Source organism: Gavialis gangeticus, unplaced genomic scaffold (assembly GCF_001723915.1).
Source record: "Gavialis gangeticus isolate Ggan-Ray unplaced genomic scaffold, GavGan_comp1, whole genome shotgun sequence".
Lineage (NCBI taxonomy): Eukaryota > Metazoa > Chordata > Crocodylia > Gavialidae > Gavialis > Gavialis gangeticus.
Window position 1 is genome coordinate 97,795,710 of NW_017729024.1, and position 20,619 is coordinate 97,816,328.

Consider the following 20,619-nt stretch of genomic DNA (forward strand, 5'->3'; position numbering starts at 1 on the left):
GGGATCCCTGCCAGGTCCCACCCCCTGCCTGCTCCCCCAGACCCCCTGAGCACCCCCGACCCCTGCCCACTCTCCCAGCCCTGTCAATGGCTGCCCTGCCTGGCCCTAGTGTCCTGATGCTTTAAAAAAAATAAAAAAGCCCTGCACTCGCTGGCTGCTGCAGTGGCTGTTGGGTCCTCTGGGGCTTGTGGTAGAATACCCCCACACAGCACGGGGCAGCGGAGGGCAGCAGGGATCACCCCCCTCCCCCCCAGCAGGAGCCGGTGAGTGTGGGGCCAGGCAGCACAGCCATTGACGGGGCTGGGAGAGTGGGTGGGGGGTGGGGCCTGTTCGACTGAGAGATTTGGCTGATTCGGTGGTGGCTGAATCTCCAAATCAGATTCAGCTGAATCGATTCGGGACAGTGATTTGAATCACCAAACTGAAACACTGTCCCCCGAATCAGCCGAATTCAAATCCAAAGCAAATACTAGCTACTTTGCACAGGCCTACTAGATTTAGGTTTAGCTGTATGGCCTTTTTTTTTAGAACTTTCTAAAACAATTGAGACTTCCCCAATACACGGCTGCTTGTACCAACTGTTCATACATTTGAAACACTTGAGACTTTTGAAACTTGTTACAATGGTATATTTAAAATGAAAATCAAAATAGACAAACCAGAGTTTTAACACATACATGTCTGAGCTTTTTTCAAAAAATTATCTCAGCTTATTCAGTCAGAAAGCAGGTGTTAGTATTATGATCAGTGGGAAATTTGTTTTTGTTGTGGCAAACATAGTCCCTCAGTGAGAACATAATGTAATAATTCAATTGTTCATAATTTAATTATCCAACTTACAATATGGGTCCCAATGTTCAGAATGCTTGCTTGATTAAGCTCATGCTAGTCCAGTGATAAATGCAGTGTAGAAACCCATAAGAACAGAACTGAAGAAGTGCTTTCTACCTCCCCTTCTATTCTTTGCACTTAACCTTTTCCAGGAAACTTCAAACAGAAACTATAGCAAGAGAGGCAAGAAAGAACAGCGGTCCTTTTGAAGGTAACAGAACTCATATACATCCTGACTACATATTAGTAGTGGGAAGAGTGGAACTATTCACAGATAGAATGGTACATATATATCAAATAAACATAACCCCTCCTTACAGGCTCTTCAAGCAAAGATGTCATACAGAAAACATTTATAATTTTGTGTAACACAGATCTACCTGTAGTATGATACCAAAGACAGCTAGAGCAATTCTCATAACTTTCTATTATTTCATTATTTTTTTCTACTTTGATGACCTTACCTGAAAACTTTTATAAAAAAATAGCTTGTCTCTCTTTTCAGGAGGGGGCTTTTGGTAATTAGCTTGGATTTACAACAAATGGCACACAGACTGTTAGCTCTGCATGTGTGCTGTAACATTGGTGTTTACCCTATTATATTGCAATTTAAGTATGTCATAAAGTTTTATCAGTGAGCACATATAAAGAAACAGAAAAGCAGAAGTAGTGAGCATGAAATACAAAGAGGATATAGAGAGTCAGAGTATGCCTGAACTTATGGCTCTTTATGGCTCAAAAATAATTGCTTTTATTGAGAAAATTTATAATGGGGATACAATCATATTCCTCATTTATAGTTTGTGATGGTTGGGTATTTTTAGCAAATGAGTTGTCAGCAGAAAGGCTTCATTAGACCCATCAGGATATCTGCCCATGAATAACGAATCCCAAACTGTACTGACAGTTTCCTTGAGCCAAAATGATGGAGCACCTCTGACAAAAGCCATATTGTGCTCTCCATGTGAGAAGTGTGAAGAACAAAAGAGACAGTTTGTTCTTAATTTGGTCAGGTTAATATTGACACAGTTAGCTCAGAAGACTCAGAAGTGTGTGTAATATACATTTACAGGGATCACTCGGGTAATTGACTGCTGGATGTCATAAATCAGAAAGTGTTTCCAGAGAAAAAGAAATTACATTTCTCTTTGAATATTGTTCAGAGGTTTTAAACATTTTCAGATTTGCAACTATACTAATTCTTAAATAAATATAATAAAAATTCCTACAACTTCTGAAATACCTCTGCTTTTCACAGAGAAAAGACTGTTTCACTTTCACAATATAGGAGTTTGTATAAAGCAGATTCACCAATGCTGATCATACCAAAGAGAACTAGAACAACGCTTCATCTGAGTTTATATTATTTCATTATATTTGTTTCAACTTTGATGGTACTTTTTCCTGTCATACCCATCTGATATACTTAAGCTTGTTATAATAAAGACCTATATCACTGTAAACTATTGGATTTCTTAAACACTAATATATTTTGAGGAGAAATATTCCAAATTAGGTTTGGCAAATTATGTGGAAAATCAACCAGCACATTGTCAGTTTTGTGAATGAGATTTTTTATATGCCTGATGTATAGAAATTGATTTCACTCACAATTTACACTTTGAATGAAGCTTGGGGTTTACAGTTAAAGATAAGAAAATGCTTGCTTTCTTCAATATGACTAGCTAAGGAGCTGGTCACTAGTACCAAACCATTAAGGAAACTTATTTAAAATTATACCATAACATTTTTTTTTCCTCTCATGTTACAGGATTATTTAGAGGATTTTGATAACTAACAGGATGCATATGTAGTACTTCATAGCTGTAGAGTTCTGTGAAAGTATTAATTTATATTTAAATCAACAAGAGATAATACACTGAAGTAACAAGCTCCTTACAAAAAATAATAGCCATTAGACCTTTCCTGGAGTTTCGATTTGTCATCATTGTATTTCTTATTGTGACATTTCATTAACTCCAGTAACAGATTTATTTTTACAGTGATTATAATAAATTTTCAATGTGGCAGCTTAACTTATGAAACCATTAGTGTTCTTTCATTTCTGCAGGAAATACATTATTCTCAGTTAGGTTTGGCAAGAGCTGTGGTATTCTGGTGAGGAATATTTACTTAGCTTTAGAAAGTTTTATTCTTAAAGGCTCACAGTTTCAACCTGTATGTATTTTCTAGTCATTATAATTCTCAGCCATTTGAAAGAACAACATTCTTATTTATGAAGCGAACCACACAGAAAATTTTTCTTTAGAGGTTGCTGAGGGTGCAGTAAAAAGCTATATTTAATTGGCAATAATTACATCTTTGGTAGGGTTTGCACCCTGGGCAGCTACGGGTTCTGGCTCCATGAAGCAGAGGATAGTTTGTCATAGACAGGGAGTTAACCCTCTCACCTCCCCCTGCCCTCCCACTGATTGCCATGCTGGGCAACAATATAAAACCCTTACTTTGTTGGGACAGTTAACTTCTTTCCCCTGCTCTGTATAACTACAGCCTGTAGCTCAGGGATGGGCTAAATACTACCCACAGGCCAGATCTGGCCCATGGCAGGTCCCTTGGTCCCACCTATCCCAGGGGCTGTCCAGACTGTGGTACATCCCACTGCCCCCCGGGTGCACAGTGACACTGAGGCAGCTCCATGGCTGGACTCCATTTCCAGGCAGCCCAAGCAGTGGTGGCTCCTTCCAGCTATTGCCATTGCTGGCCCCAGCCCCAGGGAGTCTGGCAGGGAACAGTGCACATAGACCCAGCTGATCCCACCCCGCACCCACTCCAGACTCATCCCAGCCAGAGCAGACCAGCTCCAGACCAGCCAAGAGCTACGTCCAGCTCCAGCCCTGGCTTGCCCCTCACCTGCTCTGGACTGCCTACCCACTGTGAGCAGCAGAAGCTCAGGGGCATGGGGGAGAGGTGGTCACTTCCCCCTCACCACTGCCAGGCCCTTCGTGGTGCGGCCAATGGGAGCCCGTGCCCGGATTGCCTTGCAGCTCCTTTCCACTGCCACCACTGCCCTGCTGGGTGGCCTGGAGCTGACGCTGGTAGAAGTGGTGATGGTGGCAGAAAGGAGCCACAGGACAGCCTGGGCACAGGCTCTGGGTGGCCACAGCAAGAAAGGCCCGGCAGCAGTGAGGGAGAGCTGGTGGCTTTTCCTTCATGCTCAGCAAGAGCTTCTGCCCAACTGCCACCACTGCTCATTGTGGGTGGGTGGGCAGTCTGGAGCAGGCGCAGGGTGGGCCACGGTCAGGACTATATGCATAGGTCCCTGCTAGTCTGTGGTTGGTCCACTCTGGCTGGGGAGAGCCCAGAGAGGGTGTGGGGCAGGCTGGGGCCAGGTCTGTGCACTCAGCTGCTGCTGGGTGCTGGTGGTGGTGGCAGGGAGGAGCCACAGGGCATTTGGGCTCCGGGCTGCTGGAGTAGAGCAGTGCTGTTTGGGTGTGTTGGGTGGGGGGGAAATGCTGACTGGCCCACAACAGCTCCTCAAAACTGCCTATGTTGTCAGTGGGCCCAAATAATTGCCTGTCTCTGCTCTAGCTGTTGGGAGCCTCAATATACCTTGCCTCCATTCTGGAAGTCCCCTGCATCCATTCCACTGTCTCTCTTTATCAATGCTTAGGATTCAGGCCCATGAGCCCATTTCTAGTTATACTACTAAACACAATTGATTTGGGGGGTGGGGGGCGGGGGATGGCAGCCAGAATGAAAAGTGTGTCAACAATAACAGCAAAAACAGAAGAATAAGCCAAACAACCCACATTGAATGTAACATTTTTCATGTCTTTCATCAAGCTAAATCCCCCTCCGCCCACCCCATAAAAAACATTTTCAATGCTCTTGGCAAGCAAAGGAAAGACATAACGACTACTTACTTCTTACTCCTTGATTCTGAGTCTTATTTGGCCTCTCACTCTTCCCAAATGTCTGGATAGGAATTGTAGTCGGAGCATTTTTTCTAGTTTCAGTTAGCTCAGAAACCCTGTAATTTCCCTTCTGAAGCAGATTTTATTTTGTTTTGTTCTGTCTGCCAACTGGAGCCTAAACTAGCGTAATTCCCATTTTTTTTATAATTACAAGATCACTCAGAAGCTTCAACTAGCGCAGGCTACAACTGCTTCCCAGATAGCTGGGACAGTCAGAAGTCAGCATATAACTCCACTCTTCTGTACTCTCCACTGGCTCCCAGTCCATGCTGTCTTCAGAGTGTTAAGCACAGACCTGGCTATACCTTATACCTCATGCAGCTCTGTGGCTGATGTGAGATGCTATGCTGCTGTCTGCACTGGGCCTTGATACTGCAATGTTAGTTTCAGTATACCTAAATAAAGCCATTGCAAAATACTAAAGGCCAGTGTGTCAATCCATAATACTGAGAGACAGGGAACACTGATACAATCCACAGCACTGGAGAAGCCAAAGGGAAAAGAAAAGTGGAAGCATGTGACTGCTAGAAGAAGTAGGGTCCCCAGAATTCAAAAGGAACAGATTGAAGTCAACCGCTTGCAAGCACTCTGGAACAGCTGAGGAAAAGGCAAAAGAGAGGACATTGGGCAAGATCCAGAGGACTCAGCAGTTTAGAGAGCAGGAAGTACAGGGCCCCAGGAATGGGAGCTCTAAGACAGAAGAGTGGTGATTATGGTGACCCCCTTTTTCAGAAAGCAGAGGCACCAATTTGTCATCTGGATTTGGGGTCCTAGGAGTTGTACTGTCTGCTTGGAGCCCAAATTCAGGATGTCACAGAAAGATTGCCAAATCCCATCCATCCCTCAGACCACTACCCTTACCTGTTTGTCCCTGTAGGCACCAACAATACTTCCAGAAACAATACTGCCCAGATCAGAGGAGATTATGAGGCTCTTGGCAGGAGGCTTAAGGAGGTTGGAACACAAGTAATGTTCTCATCAATCCTCCCTGTGGAAGGCAAGGGCCCAGGCAGGGAGTATCATATTATGGAAGAAAAACACATGGCTGAGACAATGGTGGTGTTGGTGTGAAGGCTTTGGATTCTTTGAGAAAGATGGATGTTCTGGGGAGGAGGACTGCTACCAAGAGATGGGGCCCATCTGACAAGAACTGGAAAGAACATCTTTGGGCATCATTTGGCCAGTCTAGTAAGGAGGTCTTTAGGTTAGGTTCCACGGGGAATAGTAAACAAAATCTTAGAGCAATTGAACATACAATCCAGAGAGAAAAGGACCAGAAGCAGCAGCTAAACTCTGGGATAGGGTCAGATAACCACAGAACTGCAACATGTGATGCAAAAGGAAAACAAATAGGTCAAAATGCAAAATGTGTCCAATGTATGCATACATGTATGAGACGTATGAAGAATGAACAAGATGATTTGAAAGTCTCAACCTGCAAAAAGAACTATGATCTGATTGGTATTATGGAAAAGTGGTGGGACAGCTCTTATGACCGGACTGTCAACATTGAGGACTACACTCTGCTTCAGAAGAACAGAGTTAGGAAAAAATGGTAGTGGTGTCACCCTTGTATGTCAAAAACACATACACTTGTTCCCTGGCTCGGGAGCAAGAAGATACCACATTAGAATGTATTTAGGTGGAGATAAAAGGTGAAAGATACAGTACCAATATAATGTTGGGAATTTATTAGAGGTCACCAAGTCCTGAAGAAGAGGTGACGGGGTACTCTTTAAGGAGGTGATAAAATTATCCAAAAGTAATGAGATGTTACTGATGGGAGACTTCAATTTTCTGGACATCTGCTATAAGAACAATACTGCTCAACAGCCCTGATGCTGCACAGCTTGCTCACCTCCACCTGGAGCTGCTTCACCCGCTCTCTAGAGACTCTACCAGAGCACACCCCCCACAAATGGGGCTATCCCTGTCCCTGCTTCTAGACATGGGAGCTGTGCTAGGCACCCCCTGCAGCCCGGGACCTGATCCGAAGCCTTCATCTTTGGGACCTCCACCTGGGTAGAAGCCTCAGAGGAGCCAGAGGTTCGGGGCATGGCAGTAGTAGAAGGTCTGACTGTGCAATGCATCCCCACCATGTTTAAGTCCTTCCCTGCAAGCCTCCTTCTTCTGAGAAAGCTTAAGACCCCACAACAAAGAGGTGGGTCACTAACTGACCTGCAAACTGACTAGCTAAATCTTGGTGTTCCTCAGGTACTCAGATCTGCCCTACCCAGTCACAAGATGGTTTCCTCAATCTTAGATCAGTCACTAGCTCTTCTGTGTTTCCACATCCTCTTTGTACTTTTGGTTTGAAGACATATTGCTCTTGTGTCTCATTTTTACCTGGGGTGATGCAATTTTCAAATTTATGTTTTATCACTTCAAAGTTGGCGCCTCTTTTTGAGTTAACTGACAACTATTACAAGTATAAAGTGCTTTAGAACAGGCAAGTGCCAGGAATAATGCTACCTTCTGACCCTCTCTTTTTGCCATTCACTGCTTCCTGATTCAGAAAGAAGCATTGTATAACACTTCTCCATTTGTCTTCCATAGCTTTCAAAGGGCACCATTTACACCTTCAAGGGTGTTTTTTAGCTCATTTTACTTTGGTACTATGTGGTATTCATCAATCAGTCAGAGCCAAGGCATCTGACAGAGAAGTCAGTTTCATTCAGTGTCAGAGTACTAATTGATCAGCATCATGTAGGAAGAGTCTTTGCCTAGCATGACTGGCACTGGTAACAGCCTTTTAAAAATATGCTCTTCCCACAGCATCTGGAATGATCAGGGAGTTGAAATACAGGAAGGCAATTATTTTCTTTATCCTGAAGAGTTTATAATCCTAGGCTTTGATACTTATATGTAGGTGCATCTACACGTGCTGTTAAGGCAATCAAAAAGCTCCAGCACAGTTCATGCTAGAGTCAGTTGCTCCCATGTGCAGCATCTACACATGCACCCATGACTACAGCACTCTGAGCCACAGCAAAACAGCTCTTGGCTGGCAGGGTGCTCAGCGGGTCAGCCTCTGGCTCTGGGTGGTGGTGTTGGGTGGTAGAGGGGCTGGCTGAGGCATGGGGGTGCTAAAATGCAGGGTTAGGCAGGAGGCAACTCCCACACTTTAGCACCCTCATGCCCCAGCCACTGTCTACACATGCATTTTAGTGCACATGACTCCTCTACTGTAGGATACTACTGTCCCTTACAGTACTATCCTATGGCGGAGTTAATTTCCTGTGTCGTCATGTGTAGACTGTAATGCTTTGCTACGGAGCTAATCAGTCAACTCTGCAGTAAGTGCATGCATAGATGCATCTTGACCATGTCTACATGAGACACTGACTGTGCAGTTGTTATGGTGCAGCCATTTAGTATTTGTATAAACAAGTACTAAATGACTGCTCAGTAATCTGATTTATTGAGCAGTAGCACAGACGAATGGCTTTTTTGCAATGCTGCTGCCTGAGACTATTGCACACTAGCGTTGCATCATGGTTTCTGTCACACAATGCTGACTGCACAGTGGTCTCAGGCTACTGCACAGTCAGCATCTTGTGTGGATGCTGCCCCTGTGTGTATAAGTTAATATCCATGAGTCAGCCCCTAAAATGAAGGATTATTTAATAAATGGAAGAACTAAGATGTATATAAACATGTATCAGCATTTGCAGGCGTATTGCATATAAACATGTTATATAAGTGTATATTATAGTTAAGGGGCTGATTCTTATTTATACTAAGGCCCATTACTACCATACTAGTAGGAGTCTTAAAAAAGTGCAGCTGTAATTCGTGCCTTTTCATGATTATTTTTACACTACCAGTGAGAAGCAAAGGGGAATAGGTATATATGAGAAGCAGGCCCTAAACATTAAACACCACAATATTTTTGCTGTGGAAGTTCTTTGGATTCCTTATGAAAATGCATAGCAGAAACAGAGAAACATCTTTGTTTACCAATTATAGAGTGAATGATAGAATGTAAATAAAAAAAATGGATAATTTATGCATTTCATGTTTTATAAATCATTTGCCTTAATGTACTAACCTAATGTAGTAAGTAAGAGTCAAACTTTTGAACATAAGAATGGAACTAGGGTTTGGTTCAGTATGTTTGCATTCATGCTAGGGCATTGTGAGTAGTTGTGGGCATTGCAGTTGTGTTGGGACTTGGATTCACTTCTTTTCACAAATGTGCCATGGTTCTCAGAATATCCCAAATCTGAATCCATTCTCTTTATATTACATTACCTCACAGGAGCTCATCCTCTCAGCAACCTTTGTTCATCTGGCACTCTTTGGCTAAATTCTGTTCTCAGTCACACTAGTAAATCCATTCATATCTATTCTGAGCACTGTAGCAGCTCTGTGACTTAGAGCTGCCTGTCGACAACTTCAGGGCTAAGATTAGTGCTCAGAATTAAGATTTCACATCTGTCTCTCTGGCTGACCCTCTTCCTCACAGCCTCTCACATGCTGAGCACTGGCCCCCTGCAGCTCCCCTTGCATGCTAGCCCAGGGGCTGACCGGGAGCACAGGACCGGGAGGTTGCTTCCTGCCTCTGGGGGCTGTCTGTCCCGGCTCCCTGATCAGGGACCGGCCCTGGCTCCCCACTTAGGGGCAAGGGACTTGGAAAGAGCTGCAGGTGGGGGGCAATCACAGCCCACTGCCTTGATCCACTGGAGGGGCAGCTAGCAGTAAGGCCCTGGTTGGGCAGGGATTCTTGCTGCTAGCTGCCCCACCAGTGGATCAGGGCAGGGGGCTGGGACCTTCTCCTCCCCTGCAGTTCTTTCCAAGTCCTGTGCCTTGATGGTCCTATTGGGCCATGGGGCTGGGACCTGCTCCTGACCAGGACAGTTCTCAGGCCCTGCTCCATGATTGTGGGGTGGGCAAGGTCGCCTGTTCCACACCCAATTCTGCAATCATGGAGCTGGCCAGGGAACACGCTCTGCAGCCTGTTCCCAACCACACCTCCATGATCATGACTGGGGAGTGGTTCCCTTCTGCCAGGGTACAGTTCCCACCCAGGCTCCAGTGCCCCGGCAGCAGACAGATTCTCGGGGCAAGGAGAAATCTCCTGCCTATGTGGGCTGTACAGCCCAATAAGAAATTGGGAGTACATTTGCTACTTGTATTTACAGGCAGAAAATGTACTCACAATTAGAGCCCATTACTGCACAGTAAGCATCTGCACATGTAGACAGTGATGCTTACTGTGGAGTAATTTGCTCTAATCTCAAGTAATGTGTCTTGTGTAGACATGCCCTTTGTGTAGCAATTCTGCACATGTAAAAAGAAAAAAAATATTTTTGTTACATACTGTGCAAGCAGAGAGACTGAGCTGCATCTTTAAATGTAGAAAAGCAATATTTTTACTTACTAAACATTTGACAAATAGAATATTTTTCTTAATTTTAATTTAAGGGGAGGGAAACACATTTTGTGGACACATCTGAGCAGATTAATAAATAGTATTTGTATACATGTAACCAAAATAGCAATTTATCAGGTAGAAGGCAGATGGGGAAGGGCGGGGGAATGCCAACCTGTATATACAGTTGTGTTGTGTTGATGATGAACTGCTGTTTATTCAGGGGCAGCATAGCTTGGCAGCAAGAGAAGAACCATTACAGCATCTGACATTGTGCTTAGCTAGAAGACAACAATAAATTATCTCAAATACAAATAACAAAAGCATAAAGGAAGAATAAAATGTTCTCTGAGACTGGTGTTCATTATTTCATGGAGCTATTGCCAGAACTGAGAACTGAAGAAATACAGAGATTATTCGTATTACAGGCTTTTCTTTTACCCATACTTGAAAGAGAGGCACCTGGTTTACGCTGCAAGATCTCAGTCACTTTAGATTATATTTATACCTACTGTAAAGTTAATTTATACTTGAAGTGCTGAAGATAACTTTAGTATAGAGGAACTTCAGATTGAATTAGAATCCATGCGGTTTTTTTCTCCTTATGGATATTTGTTATTTGCTGTAGAGCTATGATTCTCAACCAGGGTGTTATGGCAACCTGGAGTGCCATGAGTTCCTTTCAAGGTGCCATGATGTGTCACTCAAAATTAGCACTGTTAGGTATGCAAACAAGATAAACCCAGGGATTTCTAATAGGAACACATAGTGTAAAAAACACTCTGACTTATTGTGGCCTTCCTGAGTTCTTTGCAACAGAAGAATTGCTCTGTTATTAATCTTAGGTGGCACTTTTTGAGGAATGTCTTGAGTGTAATAGGGGTACCTTAAATCTGAAAACATTGAGAATCACTGGCTGTAGAATGATAGCCACTTAAAACAAACATTTTAAGGCTATCTTGTCTTACTGTATCCTTCTTATTAGAGATTACTGAAGTAGTCAGCTATATTAGTCTGAAGTCAGACAGAAGGTAGGGCAGAGTGGCACCTTAGAGAGTAAGTGGTTCATAGAGGCATAGGTAGTTTCTAAGGGTGCCTGTACATGAGTGTGGGGGCTACTCTGATGAGCACATTGGAGCAGACTTGATAAATTGAATTGAGTGGTAATTACTACACTCCTGCAGCCTCCTGTATATCATGTATCAGTGTTCCCATGCTTCAAAACAGCAGCGCTTGAATTAAAGCTCATCAAATGAGCTTTAGTTCAAGCACCTCACTGCCGTTTTGAAGAGTGGGGATGCTGATACATGAGGTGCTGCAGCACTTTAATTTGGGTGGCTCTCAGAACTGCTCTTAGTTAAAGTGCTGCTCCCCCTACCCCCAGAGCAAGTGCCCCAAGGTGCCACCCTATCCAATCCTCTGCTACTACTGTAAGTCACTATTTAGAGAGAATTACATTGAGCTGAAAAAGCCTTGAATCAGGCTCTGAATTAGGCAAATGCTCAGTGAAAAAAAGATTATGTACTGATTTTGAGATGTAAGGATGCCTCAGAACACATACAGAACTGGGGAAAAATAAGGTTACATGCATAATGGTTTAACTAGCATTTCCTAACTTTTTGAGTGCTTGACTTGGCTACCTTAATGATATTTGGTTACCCTTTTAAAATAATTACTTTAAATGTATTACTAATATGATAAATTCCATGAATCTTGTATATCTTTTTTTTTTCTAAAACAAATGCGTCCATTCAGAAAATTGCAGTAGTCTGTAGTTCAAGAGCAACCATACAATACAAACTGACTGTAACAGGTAAGGTAAATGATAAGTTTTAGCTTTCATTTCCAAAATGGAAGATATTGCAATATTTTTTAAAATCCCTAAAAATAACTAATCCTTTATATTGTGAAAGTAGTCCTTGGAATTACAACACATATTGGGTATTATTAAAGCTGCTTTAGGTATGACAGGTAGAGTAAGGCTCTATTCTCAGTTATACCCATTAACTTATACTTTCACATTCTTGGCTGCTTGTTCAAACAGCTAAAAAAATGGAAATTAACAGTCATTGTTTAAATATTTAATTTCTTGGTATATTTCAGGATTGCATGTTTCACAGGAATATCTTTGGTGACCTGAAAGCATTTATAGATAAATATACTTTTGATGTACTTGTTATTTTGGCCAACTATTTAACAGAGGAAGAGCAGACAAAGCAACAAATAGCGGTGTACTCGGAAAATGTAGAGCTGTGCAATCAAGTAAGTATTTTTGAGAAGAATAACATCTTTTTATGAAGTAAGCATTGTTTAAAACAGCGTGGGACAACTTATTGTATAATTAGATGGGATTAAATACAGCATAATCATTTAATGTGATGGTGTGGGCTGTTATAGCACTTTATGCTGCAAGTTCATTATGGCTGTATTATTTATATAGCAGTAAAAAAGCAGAACTGTATTTACCACTGAGCCAAAACCACCCAACAGAAATATCCAGTGGTTTAAAGAAAACAAGAAAGAGATAGATGATTTTCCCTTTAGAATATTTTCACCACAATTTTGTTATTATTTGACTTAGCTGTGCGTTTTACTGTGGCTTGCTCAAGTGCTCCAATCACTAGGCCATGAACAAAAAAACAATATAAATTAAAGGGATGGTTCAGTTTAGGCTCTTAAATCAGACTATGATGCTGCTTTCCCCAAATTTGAAAGCCTTCTGATTCAAGTGTCTGGTTTTATCTTCCATCTGATTGGATCCTTGGAACACCATACAGTTTTTGAAATAATAGATCCTGATGGCACCTGGGAGACATGTTTGCAGTAGAAGTGCAAGGATTCAAGTATATGCACCTGATTGCAAGACAGGGGCCAAAATTATTATGTAAAATATGTAGACTGCATGCAGAGACGATCCAAGCAGGGTGCAGGACCCGGGGCAAATCAGTGTGTGCAGGGCCCCACCCCTGGACGCAAGGAAACTGGCGGCAGGGTGGCAAGCAGCCAGACATGAAGCTGGCAGCAACACAGACTTGCTGCACCACTCCACCTGGCTCCATGGTGCCCCTCAAAGTGTGGGGCCTGGGGTGGTTGCCCCGATTCACCCCCCTAGGGATGGCCCTGACTTGCATGTATTAAAACCTTTTCAAAGAATTAACTTTCCTTTCCACCTTTGAGATATTAGTCAGCTTTCCTAGAATAGTTAACAACCATCTTTTGAATTTGTTTTAGTAATGATGAATAAAACATAAAAAAACCCAACAGGGATCAAATAAAAAAAGGTACATAAATATTATGTAATGGCTTTGAATTTACCAGTTAATGTGTTTGGGGCTCCTTAAAAGGATAGGTACAAGATAATTGAGAAATCAATCAAAAAGAATAGATAAGCAATTTATTATTTTTCTGTTTTACTTGTTTTCATCTGTGCTTGCAACAGCTTCCTGTAACATTTTATTTTTCCACAGATTTGCTGTGAGTTAGAAGAATGTCAGAATCCTTGTTTGGAGCTGGATCTTTTGGAATGTGGATGTGACCAAATCCTCATTTATCAGCAAGAAAATTCTTCAGTCACTTGTGATCAAATATTTTTATTAATTAAGGAAGTTATCAATAGGAGACAACCAGAAATGGTATCCAACAGCAGAACTTCATCTACTGAAGCTGTTGCTGGGAGTGCACCACTTTCACAAGGTTCTTCTGGTATTATGGAGTTGTATGGTTCAGACATAGAACCACAGCCCAGTTCTGTCAATTTTATAGAAAATCCCCAAGACCTCAATGGATCTATCCAAGCCCAGGCTGATGTTAATATAGACCTTGTGAGTCCAGATAGTGGGTTAGCTACCATTAGAAGCAGTCGGTCTTCCAAGGAGAGCTCAGTTTTTCTCAGTGATGATAGTCCAGTTGCAGAAGGTGCTGCATCTCATCACAGTCTCCTTCCTGGTTTTGATTCTTACAGCCCCATTCCTGAAGGGGCCATAGCAGAAGAACAAACAGCTCAGTCAAGAAACAGCAGTGATAACTTTGATCTTTTCAGTTTTGATCTAGCACCCATGGTTACAGTTCGATCTGAGTCATCTTCTCGTTCTGTTGATTATTCCCCAGCAGATGACTTCTTCCTCAACAGTGATTCATCAGAAGGACAACCACCTACTGTTCAGAAAGAACTTGATGAGACAAATCTATTAGAAAATGACATGGTTAATTATTCAACTGATTTACTAATGAAAACTAATGAAGATGACAATTTAGTAGAGTTTGATGGTGAATTTAACCATAGGCAAGAAAATCTTGGAGATATGTCTGAAAAAAGTTCAAGTTTGATTGATTTAGTGGAAGGTGATTCATCTTCGCCAGAGTTATTGAAAGTTGTTGAAACAAGAATTCCACCAACTCCTATGAACAGTCTTGTAGAAACATCACCTTTAGATAATGGACCACCCCTGTTTTTCCCACAAGATGTAATTAAGAAAATTAATGAAATAGATGGTGCAAACTATTCTCCATCTCGTGTTAGGTATGGAAGTTGGTGGGATGGCTTTGATTTAGATACCAAAAATGCTGATGCATGGAGTTCAAGTGAGCAGGAATCTGTATTTCAGAGTCCTGATTCATGGAAAGATCGTAAAATGAGTCCATTACTACGGGAACATTTTGACAGAAGAGCCTCAGATTCTGTATTCTTCCAGAAACAATCAAGGCAGATGGAATATTCAAGAGTAGGTCTGTGGGAAAACCAGTTTAACCCAGTCCAGGACAAACAGAGCCTAGAACTCCAGAAGAAAACTACTGAACATAGTTGTTTGCAAAGTGAGTCTATAGAGGAGTCTAAGCAACAAATGGAGGACTTCACTGATTTGTGGAAGTCCAATGAACCAACACCAGATCCATGGTACAGTACTGTAGGTGAAAATGGGCAACTTGATGCAGAATCTTATGATGTTTGGACAAAGATTGATCATGATGCCACAGAGCCCTTGGAAAATGCATGGAACGTGCCCAAACTGGATACTGAACAAACTTCAACAAGGAATCCTGATGCGTGGGTCATGTCCCAAACTAGTTTATCGGATACTTCAGAAATCACTGCAGACAATGAGTCTGAAAACCCAAACAATCAACTATCACCAGAAGCCTGGAATAATGGGAGAGGCTATTTAGTGGAAGAATTCAGAATATCTGAAAATACAAGTTCTAATATGGATGGTGTGCAGGACAATCCTGAACTAAGCATAGAAAATCAAAATGTTTTAAGTGACACTAAACTGAGACCAAAACAATTTGAAAAGATGGATGCATTGGAGCTGTATGATAAAAACATGAAGAAAGAAGCTCTGGAAGCTCTGGTTCCCTGGGAAGGCTCTTTTTTGTCATATAAATGCTCAGACCTTAGTTCATCAAATGGGGGTGAAGAGTTGGTTGTTTCTCCATTAGACACCAATTATTCAACATCTGACTCATATGTTTCACCTACATTTATAGAGGATGAGAAGGAAGGTGAAGAAAGGCATTTTTATGAAGAAACAATTTTTGATCAAGCAATTAGCTCAAATGCAGATGAATCTAGTTTTTTTGAGGAAACAGATAAGGCATCATTACCGCAAGCATGTACTAGAAATATACCTTATGCAAACCCTGGAAATGTGGACTTGTGGGATTCACCTCTGAATAATGGCAGCCAGTGGAAAGCAGAAAATTCTGAAATTCTACCAAACACTGATAAACTTTTACTTAATTCAGAACAAATGCTTACTCAACATTTTTCAGCAGATGAGGAAGTTGGTGAAAATAAACATTTTAATGCTGAAGACCCTAGAGTGCCACTTGTATTTAATCAAACAAAGAATCACTTACCTCAGCCACATAATGAATTGAATGCCAGAGAGACTGCAGCTGAAAAAGAAGAAATAGGGAGCAGGGGCCCTGAAGAGGACATTGAGTTATCTACAAGTTCAGACAGGGGTAAACATTTGGACTTGGCAACAAGTAACTCAGAAAGTGAGATTTCACATAAAGATCAAACCCAAGAAAGTATTCATAAGGATTCAGAGCAGAGTACTCAGCTTTCAGTGCAGCAGTTGAATCTGTGGAGTGTACCAATTCAACAGAGCCATCAGGCAGGATGGGAAAATTGTGGTACCTCTCAGCAGCAAGAAGATGAAAATACAAGAATGAATGAGGCAAGTGGACAGTTAACCATTAGGAACATTTGGACTGTGCAAGATAGTGATGCATCCCCCTTAATACCATTCAAACCGCCCTCTGGTACAGATTCAGAGGAAAGCAAGTCAAAATCTGAAATTCCTAGCTCACCAGAAAAAATAAGAAACCGTGGCAGTTTTGAAGCTCTGGAAATAGAGAAATCAGAAATAGAAATGCCACTTTCTAATCAGACTAGTTTTGTCAATCAGGAAGAGAGGATTAGATCATTACAGAGCAACGCAGAGTCTTCTTCAATAATTGTTGAGACAGAAGGACATTCTGGGGATTTAGATGTACATAATCCACAAATGTACAACCATAGTATAATACCCCAGTTACTTCTTAAAAATACTGATAAGGAAGGTATAGAGGTAGAGGACGCAACAAGTCCAGAAATGGGAAGTGCCTCTGAAAGCTCTGATAGAGGGGAGGCTAATCAAGAAATGCATTCTCCAACAGTGCTTGACAATCTGGATATCTGGAATGCCACTGTGAAGAGTAGCTCTCACTCTGCTGCACCAAGTCATTTGATAAATAAAGCATCAGAGGTGTTAAGAGAAGCTCACGAGAGTTTATCTGATGAGGTCCCTAACAATTTAGACATTTGTAAGTTTGAATTAGGTTCTTCTGAAAATAGTCTCGAGTTAGGGTCTGATACTGAAAAATCTTTTGTGAATGAAACTCTGAAGATTAAATTGCAAGAGAATCCCTCTTCTGGATATGCTGAAGTTCATGGTATTACAAATATGCCTATGAGGGATAATTCATTTTTACATGGAATAGATTCTGAGAGAAATGAAGCTTCTGAAAGTTTAGAAATGGAGAGTAAACTTCTAGACAAGGAAGATGTGGATGTCACATCTCTTCATAATTTCCCCCAAACTTTAAGTGTTTGGAATTCACACATGCATGAAGATGTACAGTCCCCTGGAGCAACTCCTGAGACAAGTGAGGTTCTTGATGTGGCAAACACCTGGAGTAGCCTATCCAGAGATCTAAAAATCAAAAGTTATTGTGAAGAGGAGAATGTATGGAGTGGTTCAACAAATGATTACACCTATTCAAATACAACAAGCCCTGATATAAGTGATGCCTCTGTGAATGTCTGGGGGGTCATCCCAGCTACCAATAATCATAGAGAAAATAAAGAGACCTGGAACATTACACATAATGAGAAATTAGAAGAGACTCCTGAAATAAAGATTCCTGAAAAAAAGATGTTTGAGACTAAAAGTCAAGAAGAGTCTGAAACAAGCACTGATCGCAAAGTTCCAATACATTTAGATTTCTGGAATGCACATGTAGATGACGATACAGTATCTTCCTTGTCAAGTCCTGAAGTAAATGAGGATTCAGAGAAATCAGATGCTCTTGAGGCAGAGATAGAAGCAGATTCCAACCAGGGAGCAAATGGACATAAAGTTCTTGAACTACATGGGCCTTATTATGCACAGTCTGATGCAACAAGTCCTGAAATAGATGAAAACAGTTCAGAGGATGAAACTAAATTAGAAAAAGAGGAGGAAATGGCTATTTTGGATAACAGTTCTGAAAACATCAAAGCATGGACTGTAACAAAGGAAAATGATATTACTCACTCACCCATGTCTGATCACAGTATACCCGAGTCTTCTGAAGGCTTAGAACGTAAGGAAACAATTCAGAGAGACGTTCAAGGAAATGCAGACAGTGGCAATCCAGACAGTTCAGGTGTCTGGAATTCATGCCAGCTGAGTGGTGATATGTCACCAACTCCTGCAGCACATCATAAGGAAGAGTGCTCTTCCAAGGATTCAGATACATTGAGAATATCATTGGAAACTGATTCTAAAATAGAACAAAAATCCAGAGTGGAAACATCTGGATTTCCAGATGATAATTTCGGATGGTGGAATTCAGAAATGCAAGCAGTTGAGACCGTGGAAGGCCAATATTTTAATTCAGATAATGGCTTAGAAATTAATCAGTTAAACACTAAACTGGATGCATGGGGATCACATATACAAAGTGAAGAATTAAAAGATACGCATCGAACTGACACAGGTAGCGATGGAAATCATTCACCCCTTCTGTACTGTGAAGAACAACAACAGGAAGACCGGGTGCACTCCATGAATATTCACAATAGTCAAATGGATCAAGACCCTCTGCTGTTTAAAGTGTATGATCCATTCATACTTTGTAAAGAAGAAAAGGATTTAAAAGAGCAGCCATTTGCTATAGTGCAGCAAGATCATGACCATACTAAAAGTCCTGTTGTAGAAGAGTGTCAACTGGACATACCAAACATATTGGCTCAGGCAAACTCAGCAAGAGATTATGTGGATATGATACCCAGTACTTCAACTGGAGAGGACAAAGTAAATGTTTTTGTTCAAGAACAATCAGATGCAACTGAAACATTAAAACTGTGTAGCTCCCCAGAAAATGCTGTCATTGCATATGATTCATCCTTTAAATTGACAGCAAAATTAAACCCAGACAGAAATGAACCAGCTGAAATTCCCCAAACTACATTTATCCCAGATATTTTACACAGCAATGCCCAGGAGATTAATCGTTCATTCTCAATAGATCCTGATTTATGGACTGATGCTGAACATCTTTTCACTTTGAAAGCAAGTGGTGAAAATCCTGATATATTAAGTCACTGTGACCAAGACAGTAGCTCACAGACGTCAAACAGTCCTGATGTGTGCCAAGAACATGAAGTCAAGCATACATCTGCACCATCTTCTTGTGCTTCAGCTGGAGCTGGAGATGAAGTGAGTCACTCGCTTCTTGCAGTGTCAAATATAAGCCAAGAAGCAGGGTTTGGTTTTAAACCGCTATTAGAAACACCCGAAGTAGCAACATATCCTGAACAAGGCAACCCCGAAAATAATGATGGGACAAATGGTGATGAGTCCTATCAACTATTATCTTCTGAAGCTCATGAACCTTTGGAATTTGGCAGGGAAAATATCTTAAAAGAATCTGACTTAGAAAATAAACCAGCTGTTGTACAAATGGGTTCAGCAAGTTCCTCTGCTGAAGATTTGAGCATGGCTCCTTTAACTCTTGAAGACGTGTGGTATGAAGGTAGCACTTCTGCAAACCATCAAGACTCAGCTTCAGCCAATATTGTTAGTTCTCAAAATGATTTAATTGCCACCCCCTTATCTTCTCCTGGAAGCTCTGAAGAAAGCATAAAAGATATGAGTGCTGTAGCTGAAACTGGATACATTTCAGCTATTGATCACACAGCAGTGACTAATGATAAATTAGAAATATCAGATATATGTGATAGGACTGAGACTGGTATAGAAGTGAATACTGATAATTCACCAGTCACTAACAATCCATTCAGGACTGTAGAAGAAGTGAGCCAAGCATCACTGTTAGAAAGCAAACAGATGGCAGCAATGGAAAGGCATACAGCCGATAAACAAATGCTATCCTTAAAAGACTCACAAGAGGTTGATAGTGAAGGTTTTACATGTGGCTCATTCAGTCAGCAGGCTGATAATGTAGTAAAAGGATCTGAAATCTTACTTGAAAGCCAGGCTCCTTTATTTAAAGAATTGCTTAATGAACAGGCACAAATCACATACACTTCTCCACCTAGTGTACCATTTGATACAGGAGTCACTGGCAGCAGAGAGAGCACAACGGGTAAGATTGTATTAACACAGCAGTTTCTTGACAGTGGTGTAGTGGAAATGCCATTATCTTCACATACTCCTCAAAAAGAAGAAATAAGCTTTTTAGAGACCAAAGGCAGCAATACTAATGATCAGCTATTTGGCACACTTGCAGATTGTCCCAAGGAGTATCGTGCATCAAGATCTTTATCGTTAGATTCTGAAGCAATGCTCAATTCAGCTGAGATTTTGACAAGATTAGAACATGAAGCGGAAACAAGTAATACTGATTCACCACCAGATGGAGCCCTAGGATCGGCCCATGGTAAGAACTTACGCACTTGCTAGTGAAGCAAGTTCATGAGACAAAGTGTACGTGATATGCTATAGCTACCAAACAGTAAAACTGAACTTGTATCAGTTTTGAAAGGCATGGGTCTTCCTGAAGTCCAGCACTTTGATTTGGAAAGACCTGTATTCTCTCTCAGCTTTTTTGAGGTAGGGATTCATTTACTACAAATGCATAGCACAATGAGATCCCAAGCTAGTTGGCTAATAGGTATTGCCACCATGTTATATGTTTATTATTATTTATTATTGTTAATTCAGGAGGAGGTTAACAGGGAATATAAACTATGAGAAAAAATAGAAA

General features: G+C 41.4%; 1 protein-coding gene across 4 annotated transcripts in view; it reads left to right on the forward strand.

Moving 5' to 3' along the window:
* Positions 1-20,619, forward strand: part of PRUNE2 (prune homolog 2) — a 300,796-nt gene that overhangs the window by 157,802 nt on the left and 122,375 nt on the right. For all 4 annotated transcript variants that reach the window (XM_019517431.1, XM_019517428.1, XM_019517429.1 and 1 more), the window contains 2 exons: positions 12,244-12,402; positions 13,608-20,292. In XM_019517431.1, coding sequence (XP_019372976.1) covers positions 12,244-12,402; positions 13,608-20,292 — 6,844 coding nt within the window. The remainder of the gene's footprint in view (positions 1-12,243; positions 12,403-13,607; positions 20,293-20,619) is intronic.